General features: G+C 44.6%; 1 protein-coding gene across 1 annotated transcript; it reads right to left on the minus strand.

Moving 5' to 3' along the window:
* Window positions 1-10,637: 10,637 nt before the first annotated feature.
* Window positions 10,638-13,094, minus strand: LOC114550658 (paraneoplastic antigen Ma2 homolog). The gene has a single exon (XM_028571418.1). The coding sequence runs from the start codon at window positions 12,381-12,383 to the stop codon at window positions 10,638-10,640; it is 1,746 nt and encodes a 581-aa protein (XP_028427219.1). The 5' UTR covers window positions 12,384-13,094.
* Window positions 13,095-13,315: the final 221 nt, after the last annotated feature.

Consider the following 13,315-nt stretch of genomic DNA (forward strand, 5'->3'; position numbering starts at 1 on the left):
CTATTTGAATGCAACCTCACTGTCATATGACTGTCATACGGCTGCACCCGCTCCCCAGTCCTTCATGTTGTTGTTCTGCAGCAAAGCGAATTACCACAACACGTCTTGTCTACGAATACTATTTAGAGCACTTTATGGTCCAACTTAGCAGCGTTGGCTTTACTGTACTGCCTGACCTGAGGTCAGTTTGCTCTGTTGTTGATGCGCTGGACTCTAAGACCTGCAACCTGAATCGATAGTCTTAAGGGAATTTACAGTATCTGACTACATGGCCTCTGCACTTGGGGGATTGGAGAAGTACAGAGGAAATGCAACCCTCCATGTTTTTTATACAGTATTGATCTCTGCATCCAGAGCTTTAAACTAGTGTATTACAAAACACTGTTAAATGTGTGATGCTCTTTTGTAAGTACTCATGTAAAAAGATTTACTGTAAAGCTAAAGAGCTTTGATTACAAGCACAAAATCAAACATATAGGTAGGTCTAAAACACTAGTTTGATTGTGCAAGAGGAATTGCCATATTTGTTGCTTTAATTTTATTTTGGAGCAAAAATCTGGACTTGTGTGATCATCTTTAAACCAACTATTACTTTACGCTCTCTTTCCGTCTCTCTGTGACTTTCTCTTCGTCTCATCTGTTTATGTAGAAAAGGCGCTTTGAACCTCAGCACATCGGTGGCTCCGTGGCTGCTGCTGTCACCTGCTAATGTCACCGGCAATGATGTGAGGCTGGTTTTCCTTGAAACGGCGTCACAGAACTCAATCATTTCATTTAAGCAAAACAAAGTGCGACAGCGACAACTGTGAACCAGCCAAGAGAGAGGAGCGGCGACGCTTTCGTCTGCAAATCATTCCGCTAACACCTTTGAAGTGGTGACATGCCTCTGGAAAATATAGCGAGAAGCTCCCGGTTTTGCGGAATGAAAGGGGAGTCAGCTTCTTGTCAACTTTTGACCTCTATATAGGGGGGAGATCCGGCGGGGGTTTGGGCAAGCTGCTGCTCCAGACGCCACTGCGCTGTTTGAAGAACGACAGTGAGAGTTTTCTCCGACCTTATTGAATTGAGCTGAACTGCGGGGAAAGGGAAAAGCAAACTGAGTTCAAATTAACTCAACTGAACTAACCTACACTCAAACCATCAAGACAAATCAAGACAAAAATCCTTTTCATGGGGGATGAGTTGTTCATCTGGACCGGGTCGCAGGTATTAGTTACAGAGCAGGAAGGGTTTGTCTTGCTCAAGTACACTTTAACACAGATGATTATGGGCATATGGACCCAGCTCTGGCATGTTAAGGACTGTTATATTCTGCTTAAAATGAAGATATACGAGGGCTTGAAGTTAGTACAGGAACTTGGTTTTCCCAATAATCAAATGTATTTCATAAAACCACTGGCTGACCCCCTGACAGCTGTCAGTACCGGTCAGTTTGGACTGCAGCTCATCTGAAGCAGTCTGTGTGGGTTAAGATGTGATGTAGCACTAAGCTGCAGATCTACGGCCAATGTCATCAACCAATCAGAGCATCAACCTTAAGAAGAGAGCCGCTTCATGCACTCTTCTGGGACGCGCCATGGCGCGGCTGGTGGAGCATTGGTGAAGCACTGACTTGAATGGCAGCGATTCTTCGCGGGGGTCGCCGCGCCTCTGATACGCAGCGCAGACGTGACCAATGGAAAATAGGGGCTAGTGTGGAACGATCCTCTAACCCTTCTTTAAGACTTTTTACTTGACATTTTCAAATTAAAATGACTAAAGTGTAAATCTAACATTAAGGGTTAGTTCAACTTTAACTCAAATCTCGGGCCAACTGTGGCTGAATGTCGGCACACTCGACTGTGAGAAACAAAATTAGGATTTGAAGGGTTTTATTTGGAATGATTTTGGCTGACAATCAACTCCAGTTAACAGCAATCAGGTCAGCTTGGGCCAGTGACAGGACCTGGACTCAGACTAGCACACTTGAGCTGATTGTGGGGCATCATTTATAAATAGGCTCGAGTGTGCACATCCATAAAACCTAAGTGCTGAATACCAAAAAAATGACATCAAAAAGGGAAGATGTGATATTAGCCTTGGCCAATGTTGAGCCGAAATAGTTTTGGCTACCTGAAAAATGACAAATATACATGTAAAATATGAATTTTGCCATGTAAGCAAATAGGCCTAAAAACTAGGTAAATAGCAATACAATGCATTAGGGACAGTAGGACAAAGACAAAAACAGTAGGACAAAGACAAAAACATAAATGATTACTCCTGACAGAGTAACATTTAGCATTTGCATAGATTCCCCCGTGAGCATTGTTTTCCGACACACCGCCCTCCTCATTGAATTCAGCTTCGAACTTGTGAATCTAGTGCTCGCTAAGCCCTTACACTGATCGCTGATGCGGTGGGCGTGCTGTCAATATTGGCCCATTCGCTGTGAGTGAGCAAATCTCCCCTTGACATGGCCAGCCATGCGAGTAATAGCTAGGATTAAGATAGGAAGGTACACACATGAATATACAAAACACAGTATGGCGCGGGCAGATCTGAGGCGGCAGCCGGGGGAAATCACTGAGGTATCTGATGTGCGCCGTGCATAGAAACAAGATTGACTGGGAGCTCGGACATGAAAAGACTCATTCATTGTCGGTGACCCTGATGACGAATGATGCTTTCACATTCGAAGCCATTATGAATCTATCAAGGTAATTTGGACTGTTGTACGGTTTAATGTGAACAAAGGACAGAAAACCATGCAGCTTGGTTATGTTTCTGTGAAACAGATGGAGTCGGTGTGTGCACCTGTAGGTGCTAAATTCAGATAATGTAAATATGTGCTGCAAACAAGGTCAGGAGCTTCACTGTAGCTACCCCTGCCATAGCTCCCTACAGAAGATTATTCATGACCTCCTGTTTCATGCCAAGTCACCTCCTAAAACACACATATTTTATTATTATTCAGAACATATCTATGTTCTTCTCATCTACATCTAGTCCAATTTCACCCCAAGTTCTCCCCGACCAAGTAGTCATAACGCCAAACACTGTGACCCACATGGAAGGTATAGATGGGAGTGTGTGCACACACATGCAGAGATACACCAACAGATGCACACAAACATGAGCAAAGAATAGACACACCCACGCACACACCGCTAAAGCCTCCCTTCAAGCTTATCTATAACTGAAAACAGCATGTTTAGCAGCCCCATTTTGCCCATCCTACCTTATCATTTTCTATGTCATGGACCAAACACGTGAGTGAATTTGCGCGCTAATTGGACGTCTGACACGGGGCATTGTTCTTTGGCATAATGTGACAAGCTCTTACAAAACCTTGCTTTCAGCGGCCTTCAGAAGAGGCCAGACGGAGACAGAACTAAGTGGAACGGCGAATCATAACCCACATTTTCAGCCGACACTGATGTGACGTTACCGAACAGGCGGGAGGGGAGATAGAGGGTGAGAAGGAGAGCGACTCTGGGAAAAGTGACAGGGATTAGGCCCTATTTGTTTCACTTTTTGACTACTCCTCCCTGCCTCCTTGCAGGAGAGAGTGAGCAAATGGGTATTTCCGTCTCCCACTCATCGTCGCCTAATTGGCACTTAACAGCTGCCCCTCACGGCATCCTCACTGGCTGTGTTTCCGCTCGCTCTTCCCAGGGTAGGAAGCAGCAGCGCCGCATCAAACATCACCCAGCTAAGAGGACACTTTCTCCTGCACCCTTTGCTCTTTTCACTCCTCCTCCCCCACCTCCCCTTTTCCATTCCCTTCCCCTGCAGCTATCTCGCGCAGGAAGCAGTTTGCACCCCAGACAGCCCCGAGCGCTCATTATCGCTTTTCTCAGTCGGCCCGTCGCTCTGAAACCCACCCCCTCCTCCTCGCCCCACCTCCACCTCCATCCTAACTCCTAACCCCCTATGGAAGAACAGCATGAAGAAGACGTCAGGATATTGAAGATGTTCTGCATCTGGGCTCCGAGCCAAAAGAGACAGTGCATACGGCAGACATATGGCCACGTTTTCAAAATCTTATCGTTATTTAACCAGGCCCATCAATCACGAGCAAATTCCCTTTTCCTTGCCGATGGCCCAGGCAAACGGCACGCTCGAGGACAGATGTTGGAGGAGCATTTGTACATCCTTATTTCCTCTAAACACACCAAGGGTCACCATCATATTCCGCTGAAGCAATTTAAACTGAAAAGAAAATGTGCCATACTTGTGTAAATGTTATGTTCAGACACATCAGAGCATGTGGATGTCATATTACGCCCAAATGAGACAAAATGAAGCAAAGCAAAGCGCCGCCACTCAAGGTCCCTCTGTTGCAGGAGGTCTAATGGATAGAGGCGAGCTGGGAGAGTGTGTCGCTGCATCAGGTGCTATTTTCAATGCAAATTGACTTGTTTTTGGGGGACTCAATTGTATTATGGTAAAGTAGAATGATCTTCTCTTCTTCTCAAAACAAGTGAAACAGCTTTGGTTAAAATCCTACTTTTCTTTTTTTTTTTTTTTTTTTTTATTAGATAGAAACCAAGCTTATAAAACTCAGACTTTTTTTATGTTTTCGCAGCAACAAGTAGCGCCAATGCTGGAAAAACTCCCTTCATGCCCATCAGGAACAGTTACAGTAAAGTTATTACTATTAATGTATGACGTTTTTTTAACCCTGCCAATGTCAGCTAACCACATTAGCATTCCCACATGGGGGAAGGCTGTGAGTTGGAATAGAAATGGGCTGGTTCAGTGAGCAGGGGGGGAGTAGAGGTCCCATTTGTCTTGTCCTGTTTAAATACACTGTGTAGCGCTCCCCTCAGTATTTATATCGATGAGGGCAGGGCTTTTGGGTTCTTTTAAGATATCATCAAATGTGTTTTAACCCTGATCAACTCAGTTTTAAATTTTATCTTGGATCTCTCTTTTGTTTTTTTAGTACACCATGAAATGTTTTTTCCAATCTATGAATTCACCTTTTATAAGTTTTAATAAAGATTTTAACCATATGTGTTCACATGTCTCTCTTAGAATAAAAGATAACCTCTTTCCAGGTAAATAATAAAGTAACACAACACAAGGTTTTAGAAAATATATCTCAATTATTTACTCACTAAAGAAATGATTATCTCCAATGAAATAAGAAAATGAAATAAAGATGATTGTTTTTTCCTTATAAACCTTCAACACAAAATGTCCCTCTATTTCAAAAGGATAATACTGCAATTAAATTGTCCCTCTATTTATGGCAACGGTAAATGAATTATCCCTCTTTTTAAGACAACTGTAAATACTGTACCACATATCAACAATACATGCAACAATTTAAACACTATTAACCTGCAATTCAGCAGACCTCAATGTACAAACTTCAAAGTCACTTAAACCAATATAATTTGTGGGCCCACACACACCTTAACGCAGTCTAAAGCCGGCAACCAAAATTATTATAAAACAAAAATACCGTAGCAGGCCTGATGCGGTGCTTGTGTTCGTTGCAGCCCAAACTTACTGGCCGTTTCCCTCGTCGGCGAGCAAACAAAATGAAGGATACCTTGAGTTAATGTTTCTGTCTGTCCTTTCTCCAACAGTCACAGGAGCAGGCTCAGCATCCGATCAGCATTTCAACACGAACTCCGTCGGTTTCTCTTTTCTCCTCCACGTTTCAGTAAAACTCACGAGTGAAATCCTGGTTGCTCCAAGCTCTGTCTGAGTCTCTTCCCGCCTTCAGGTCGAAAACAACAGATAAACCCCTCAATCAGTTCAACTGAGGGAGTCAAAAGTTAACTAGAAAATGCCGTTCACTTGTAATAAACGGACTCCAGCCTATACTTCAAAGTGTCTAAGCGTTATCGTTAGCGTTAGCAGTATCGTTAGCATTAGCACAAAAGTAAACAGTCTCTGAACATCGTGTAGAAATTCCTCCTGTTTCGTAATATGCAGCTTGTCACTCTTCTCAGTGGTTGTTGTGCAAACAATCATAAGATACAAGTTACACATTGGTTTGTGCACTATTAGCTACTTCACAATTTAACTCAGAAAATCTCTGTGTCACGCTCACTCTTCTTTTTTCACTCTCCCCTCTCTCGTTCGTGCTGAAAAAAACAAAAAACCAAGACCTGACTTTCCGGCCGATCGTCATTAACCCCATAAATGCTGGTTTAGACATGTTTCAGAAATACATTATCTTTTACATAAAACAACAAACATAGAATACATTTTAAACTGCTTTTTAATTTTTATCATAACTTTTTAAATTAATTTTAACCTTTTTAATTACACTATTTATATGCTCTGTTTTTTAAATGATATTACAAGCATCACTTATTACATGCTTTTTTTAACCAGGTTACACCCTCCCCCTTCTAAAGGTTTTTGATGTCCTCATCAAACATAATGAACTCTACCTTTTTTAAGATGTACTAGTGAAGATGTACTAGTGGAAAAGGTGCATGACTAGTTTAACTTAACTCTTGCCAATCTTAATGATAACACCTCTATGCACAATAGTGAGAGGCTGATCTTTTGCCCTACCAGGCTCATCGTAAGTTAACCTGATAACTGGTTTCACTATTCTTTTTGGACGGTTTTCAGGTTTGCTAATCACTTTTGTCTTAGTGACTGTCTCTGGATGCTCATCGTGGCAAGGGCTATCAGTCTCTGGATCACTTTCTTCCTCAGGAACTGAATCTTGATCTCCATCCTCTTCTCTCATACTGTGATGTTCCTCCTCCAAACTGTTTCCCTCTGACAAACTGTCCTCAGCAGGATTTCCTTCTGACTGTTGAGAAGAATCACTATCATCTTGGATGAGATTTGACTGTCCAGCAGTATCTCTTGCTTTGTTCAGGATCTCCTTCAGGTAAGTACTGTAGGGTTTTCCAGGTCCATAATACTCCACATCTGAAGAGGAATCTGTAAACTGCAACTCCTGAAGAGCTTCCTGTACTTCAGGTAAGACTTTCTTTGATCTCTTTTTTGTGTCTCAGCTCTTGTTCTTGCTCTTGTCTTGACATGTGACTTGTCCTCAGTCTCCACTGTTGGCATTCTCACTAACTGTCCAATCGGCAAAAGATGATCACGATGGAGAGTTTTGACTCCTCCTCCTCTGTCCTCCGGTTTCACTTTGTACACTGGAAGGTTTGGCATCTTTCCCAGAACCACGTAAGGAATAGGACTCCAACGACTCTCCAACTTATGTTTCCCTTTCAATCCTAAATTCCTTAGCAACACTCTGTCACCGATATCCAGTGTCTGGAATCCCACTCTTTTATCATAGGATCTCTTGTTCCTCTGATGTGTCTTGTAGGCCGCTTCAGAGGCAAGCTCGTAAGCTCTTTGCAAGTCGTCTTTTAGCTTGGCTACATAGCGTGAATGGCCACCATCAGCTTTGCCATCAGGAGAGGTTCCAAAGCACAAGTCTATTGGAAGCCTTGCTTCTCTGCCAAACATTAAGAAATAGGGTGAGTACCCGTAGCATCACTTTTGGTACTGTTATAGGCGTGAACCAAGTAGCCAACATGTTTGCTCCACTGCCGTTTCTTCTCACAGCCCAGGGTTCCCAGCATGGAAAGAAGAGTTCTGTTGAATCTCTCAGGCTGCGGATCTCCCTGTGGATGGTAAGGAGTGGTCCGTGATTTCCGGATCCCCATCATCTTCAAGAGCTCTTTGATTAACTGACTCTCAAAGTCTCTTCCCTGATCTGAGTGGATTCTGGCTGGCAAACCATAATGCAGGAAATACTGGTCCACCAGGATCTTGGCCACCGTCTGCGCTTTCTGATTTCGGGATGGGAAAGCCTGAGCATAACGGGTGAAATGATCCGTGACCACCAACACATTGCTGATACCTGCAGAATCTGGCTCCATGGACAGAAAATCGATGCATACCAGATCCATCGGTCCATTACTTGAAATGTGATGTAAAGGCGCTGCCCTATGACAGGGGGTCTTCCGAGTGACACACTCTCCACAGTTCTTTATGTACTGCTCAACATCACATGCCAGTTTCGCCAAAAGAACCTGCTCCTCAACAAGTCTGTAGTTCTTTCAATACCAAGGTGTCCGAGATCATCATGGGTGGACTTCAGCACCACTTCTCTGAACTCGCTTGGCAAGACAAGTTGAGTGAGTTCTTCTCCAGAGGGTCGCTTGCTTAAGCGATGGAGTAGCCCATCTTTCATCATCAGTTTCCCCATCTCTTTTTTCAGACGAGAGCGCTCTGAACAGGATCCATTCTCTTCCGGCCATTTGCCATGTTTAACAGCTTGTATGGCAAATCGGATGTCTGCATCATTCTCCTGAGCTTCCATCAGCTCCTGCTTTGACATCTGACCTAATGATTTCAACTCCAGGTGAGTTGGGAATGCATAAATATCAGGCACACAATCAGGCGCAGCTCCCAACTGATCTACATACCTTGGTGGACTGTCTGCCGAACCAGGGATGCAGATTCGTTTGCAGATGGATCTCACACCAGGTTGTGGTATGGTCTCCCATTCCTCTGAACTCTCGTCAGGCATATTCCTTGAGAGCAGGTCAGCGTCTATGTTGTGTCTGCCTGGTCGGTATTTGACATTGAAGTCATAGTTGGATAAGGCAGAGAGCCATCTGTGCCCCACAGCGCTGAGCTTGGCGGTCGACAATACGTACGTAAGAGGGTTATTGTCCGTACGTACAGTAAATCTGACCCCATACAAATAATCATGGAATTTATCCACAACTGCCCACTTAAGGGCCAGAAACTCCAGCTGATGAACGGGGTAGTTCCTCTCAGATGTCTTTAGCTTCCGGCTGGCAAAGGCGACTGGTCTCAGACCCTCACTGTGTTCCTGATATAGGACGGCGCCCAGCCCTTTCAAGCTGGCGTCCACATGCAGGACGTATGGCTTGTTAGGATCCGCAAAGGCCAACACAGGTGCATGGGTAAGGCAGTGGATAATCTTGTGGAAAGCCTCGGTGCAGGACTCGGTCCCATCTCTCACCAAAGGGCTCGGACTCTTTGAGGTAAGTCTTTGTGTGGTCTTTCTCAGGCTTCTTGCCACGCTGGGTTGGGGCATAGCCTTTTGTGAGCTCAGACAATGGCCTGACTATGGCTGCATAATTGGCGATGAAACGGCGGTAATATCCACAAAATCCCAAGAAGGATTGAAGAGCCTTCAGGTGCGTAGGCTGTGGCCAACTTGTAACTGCCTCTATCTTGGTTGGGTCAGGTGATACTCCATTTGCCGACACAATATGCCCAAGGTATTTTACCTTTGGGAGGCAGAATTGACATTTGTCGAATGAGATTTTCAATCCAACCTCTGCCAGACGATCAAGGACTTTAAGAAGTCGCTCTTCATGCTCTTCTAAAGTTCGGCCAAATACAATCAAGTCATCGAGGTAGACAAGGACTTCAAGCAGATTCATGTCACCCACAGCCTTCTCCATTAATCTTTGGAAGGTGGCTGGGGCTCCAGTTATCCCCTGCGGCATCCTCTCAAACTGAAAGAACCCCAATGGGCAGATGAATGCCGTCTTTTCTTTGTCTTCCTCGGCCATGGCAATTTGGTAATAACCGCTCCGCAGATCAAGAACGGAGAACCACTTGCTTCCGGTCATTGAATCCAACACGTCATCAATACAAGGTGTTGTGTACTGATCTGGGATGGTTCGGCTGTTTAACAATCGGTAGTCAATACACATTCTCACAGCTCCATTCTTTTTGCGAACAATCACAATTGGGGATGCATAGGGACTACGAGACTCCTTGATGATCCCTGCACGTAACAGTTCTTGGAGGTGCTTTCTCACGTCTTCCAGGTCAGCTGGAGCCAGGCGACGAGAGCGCTCCCTGAACGGCCGTGGATCTGACATCCGGATTGTGTGCTCTACTCCCTTTGCCAATCCAACATCCCATTCTTGTAAAGAGAACACCTGGGACCTGGTGGATAGCTTTTGTCGGAGTCTCTCTTTCCACTCCTCTGAGACAGGTGAGTCTCCAAAGTTGATCAGGTTTGCATCAAACTCAGTGTCAGCTGTCCTGGATGGAGAGAGAGGAGTGACTGCATCTGTCAGATACATATGCCCGATAACTGATCCCACTGGTATGACTGTCTCTGTCAAAGACTCATTTTGGACCAAGATTCTGAAATGGCTGACGTTCACCTCTTCGCTGGGCACCACCATGGGCTGAAGTAGCACACCCGCTGGGAGTGGAGCATCAGGGGACGAGTCAACCATCAAGATTTCTTGGTCAACCTGGAGCTTGTACTCGACTTTGCAGACTGCCGACAGTCACCACCAGGGGCAGAGTCAGTGGGCCAGGGCCTTGCCATAAAACACAGCCAATATCACCCTCCTCCTCCAGTGCTGTGGCCATGCCAGACGCTTTTAGCTTGTTGTCTTTGTAACATGCTTGTATCCCCAGTGTCTGGGTGATGTCAATGCCATTGTCCTTACACTGCTGTACAAGACGTCGGATGTGACTGGCATTGGTCCCCACAATGATAGGAATCGGGTCTGTAGTTCGGGGCTGGGGGCAAATAAGAGCAAGAACTGTCAACGTCTGGTCGGCACCTGCAACCTTGGCTGGATATTCAATGTCGACCACGACATACCCACGGTATGGATAACTGATCTCAGATTCACTTAGTCCCCACAGGGCTAATCCAGACACGGGCGTATGGGGACATCAGACAAGTAAGTTTGATACCAAGACTCAAAGATAATGGTGACCTGAGAGCCACTATCAAACAAGGCCTCACAGCACTGTCCATTTACTTTCACAGGTACTATGCTGGGTGGACCAATCAAGCCTTCAGGGATGTCAGCCGGCTCTGATGAGGTAACAGCACTTTTCTTGACCCCACAGTTGACTTCATTGTTGGCGGCGTCCCCAGACTGTTGTCTGTCTTTTGTCACCTTCAAAGCATGAATTAGCTTTCTGATAACCTTGGCTTGATTCTCAGGGTTGCGGCACTTTGTGGCAAAATGTCCACTCTCACCACACCTATAGCAGAAATTCTCTTCTGACCTTTTTGGTGCTCCCTTGGGGAAGTTGGGGACCTGTTTAGAAGCTTCCATGGTTGAAACAGCAACTGCAGCATCTTGCTCAGACATCTTGTTGCTAGTTTTCTGTTTTAGTCGTTCCAGTTGTTTTTTCAAGGCAGCCAGCTCGGCAACTTGCCGATTCTCAGAGCCAGGCGGTGCACTAATGGTTTTAATCTCCATGTAATCATCTTTGACTTGAGTGGATTTTGTCACCACTGATGCAACCATTGACTTTAGCTCTTTTATTTCAGCCTTTAAGTTCTGGATCTCAGCTTGCCTTGTATCCACTTCTGTATTAGCATGCACTTGATGTACTGAGGCACTGAGCTTCTTTCTAGAAGTTTCGTATTCTTCCTCAGCACGAATCTCAGTCAACAGCTGTAGAAAGTTTGGTGGTGCGGCCTTCCTTTCTCTCAAGCGCAGCTGGATCAGCATCAGGTCTGAGGCAATAGCACCCCTCAGCAGTTGCTCCAGTCGGGCGTGATCCTTGCAGCTAGCAGGGAGGCCCCCTCTTTGAGTCACCTTAGCTAGAGACCTCTCTAGACGTCGAAGGAAATCTGATAGTTTCTCTCCTTTTTGTTGTTGCATCAATCGGAAAGCAAAGTAGAGATCATCACCGGACTCAGCACTTCCAAACGCACTTTCAAGGGCTTCCAAGCACTCTTTTGGGCTGGCGTCAGGATTGGCGTGCCGCACTGCTTTCACAATTTCTAGTGCGGGCCCCTTTAAACTTCCAATAAGTCTGCGTCTTTTTTCTCTATCAGAGCATTCAGTCTCCTCCACCATAAGCCATGCTTGCTCTAGCCAATGATCAAAGGGTTCCTCACCTGGCGGCGTTGGTAGGGCTCCCGAGAACATGCGTAGTCGACTATAACTTCCACCATCAGCTGGTTTTGTTGTCTTTTCCAACAAATCTCCAACAGCGCGAAGGATGGATTCAGTGGAGCTAGTGGGCGGGGGTGTACTGGGGAATAATGATTTGAGATCCTCCATGGTTTTACCTTCAGCCTGCAGCAATCCTTTTAGTTTACTATTAAACTCTTCAGCAGCTGCCTGTGCCCCTCCTATGATGACAACAGGCCACGCCTCTCCACCATCGATAGGCACGACTTCAGAAGGAACACTCTCCTCTTGCACAGTCTCTTTACTCTCACACAAAACCATACGTCGGTTTAGTCTTGCACTGAAGTTTCTCCCACGGACGCGCACCCGTCCTAAAGACTTGATAGTTCCCAGTGTTTCTTCCACTTCACTGATCTCAACATCTTCTGGGGTGATTGTCATAAGTGCATGAGACTCATCCAAACCCTCACCACGGCACCAGCGTTTTAACTCTGACACTAGTTCAGTTTTTTCCATGTTAACACTGTTTGTAAATTAGCTTAGTAACTTTAGTTAGTCACTTTACCTTTAATTCTATTTCTTTCTTTTTTTTACTGGTTAATCCAAGACGATCCCAGCGGTGCCTCCATTTTATGTAGCGCTCCCCTCAGTATTTATATCGATGAGGGCAGGGCTTTTGGGTTCTTTTAAGATATCATCAAATGTGTTTTAACCCTGATCAACTCAGTTTTAAATTTTATCTTGGATCTCTCTTTTGTTTTTTTAGTACACCATGAAATGTTTTTTCCAATCTATGAATTCACCTTTTATAAGTTTTAATAAAGATTTTAACCATATGTGTTCACATGTCTCTCTTAGAATAAAAGATAACCTCTTTCCAGGTAAATAATAAAGTAACACAACACAAGGTTTTAGAAAATATATCTCAATTATTTACTCACTAAAGAAATGATTATCTCCAATGAAATAAGAAAATGAAATAAAGATGATTGTTTTTTCCTTATAAACCTTCAACACAAAATGTCCCTCTATTTCAAAAGGATAATACTGCAATTAAATTGTCCCTCTATTTATGGCAACGGTAAATGAATTATCCCTCTTTTTAAGACAACTGTAAATACTGTACCACATATCAACAATACATGCAACAATTTAAACACTATTAACCTGCAATTCAGCAGACCTCAATGTACAAACTTCAAAGTCACTTAAACCAATATAATTTGTGGGCCCCACACACACCTTAACGCAGTCTAAAGCCGGCAACCAAAATTATTATAAAACAAAAATACCGTAGCAGGCCTGATGCGGTGCTTGTGTTCGTTGCAGCCCAAACTTACTGGCCGTTTCCCTCGTCGGCGAGCAAACAAAATGAAGGATACCTTGAGTTAATGTTTCTGTCTGTCCTTTCTCCAACAGTCACAGGAGCAGGCTCAGCATCCGATCAG

The sequence above is a fragment of the Perca flavescens genome, chromosome 24 (assembly GCF_004354835.1).
Source record: "Perca flavescens isolate YP-PL-M2 chromosome 24, PFLA_1.0, whole genome shotgun sequence".
NCBI classification, from domain to species: Eukaryota; Metazoa; Chordata; class Actinopteri; order Perciformes; family Percidae; genus Perca; species Perca flavescens.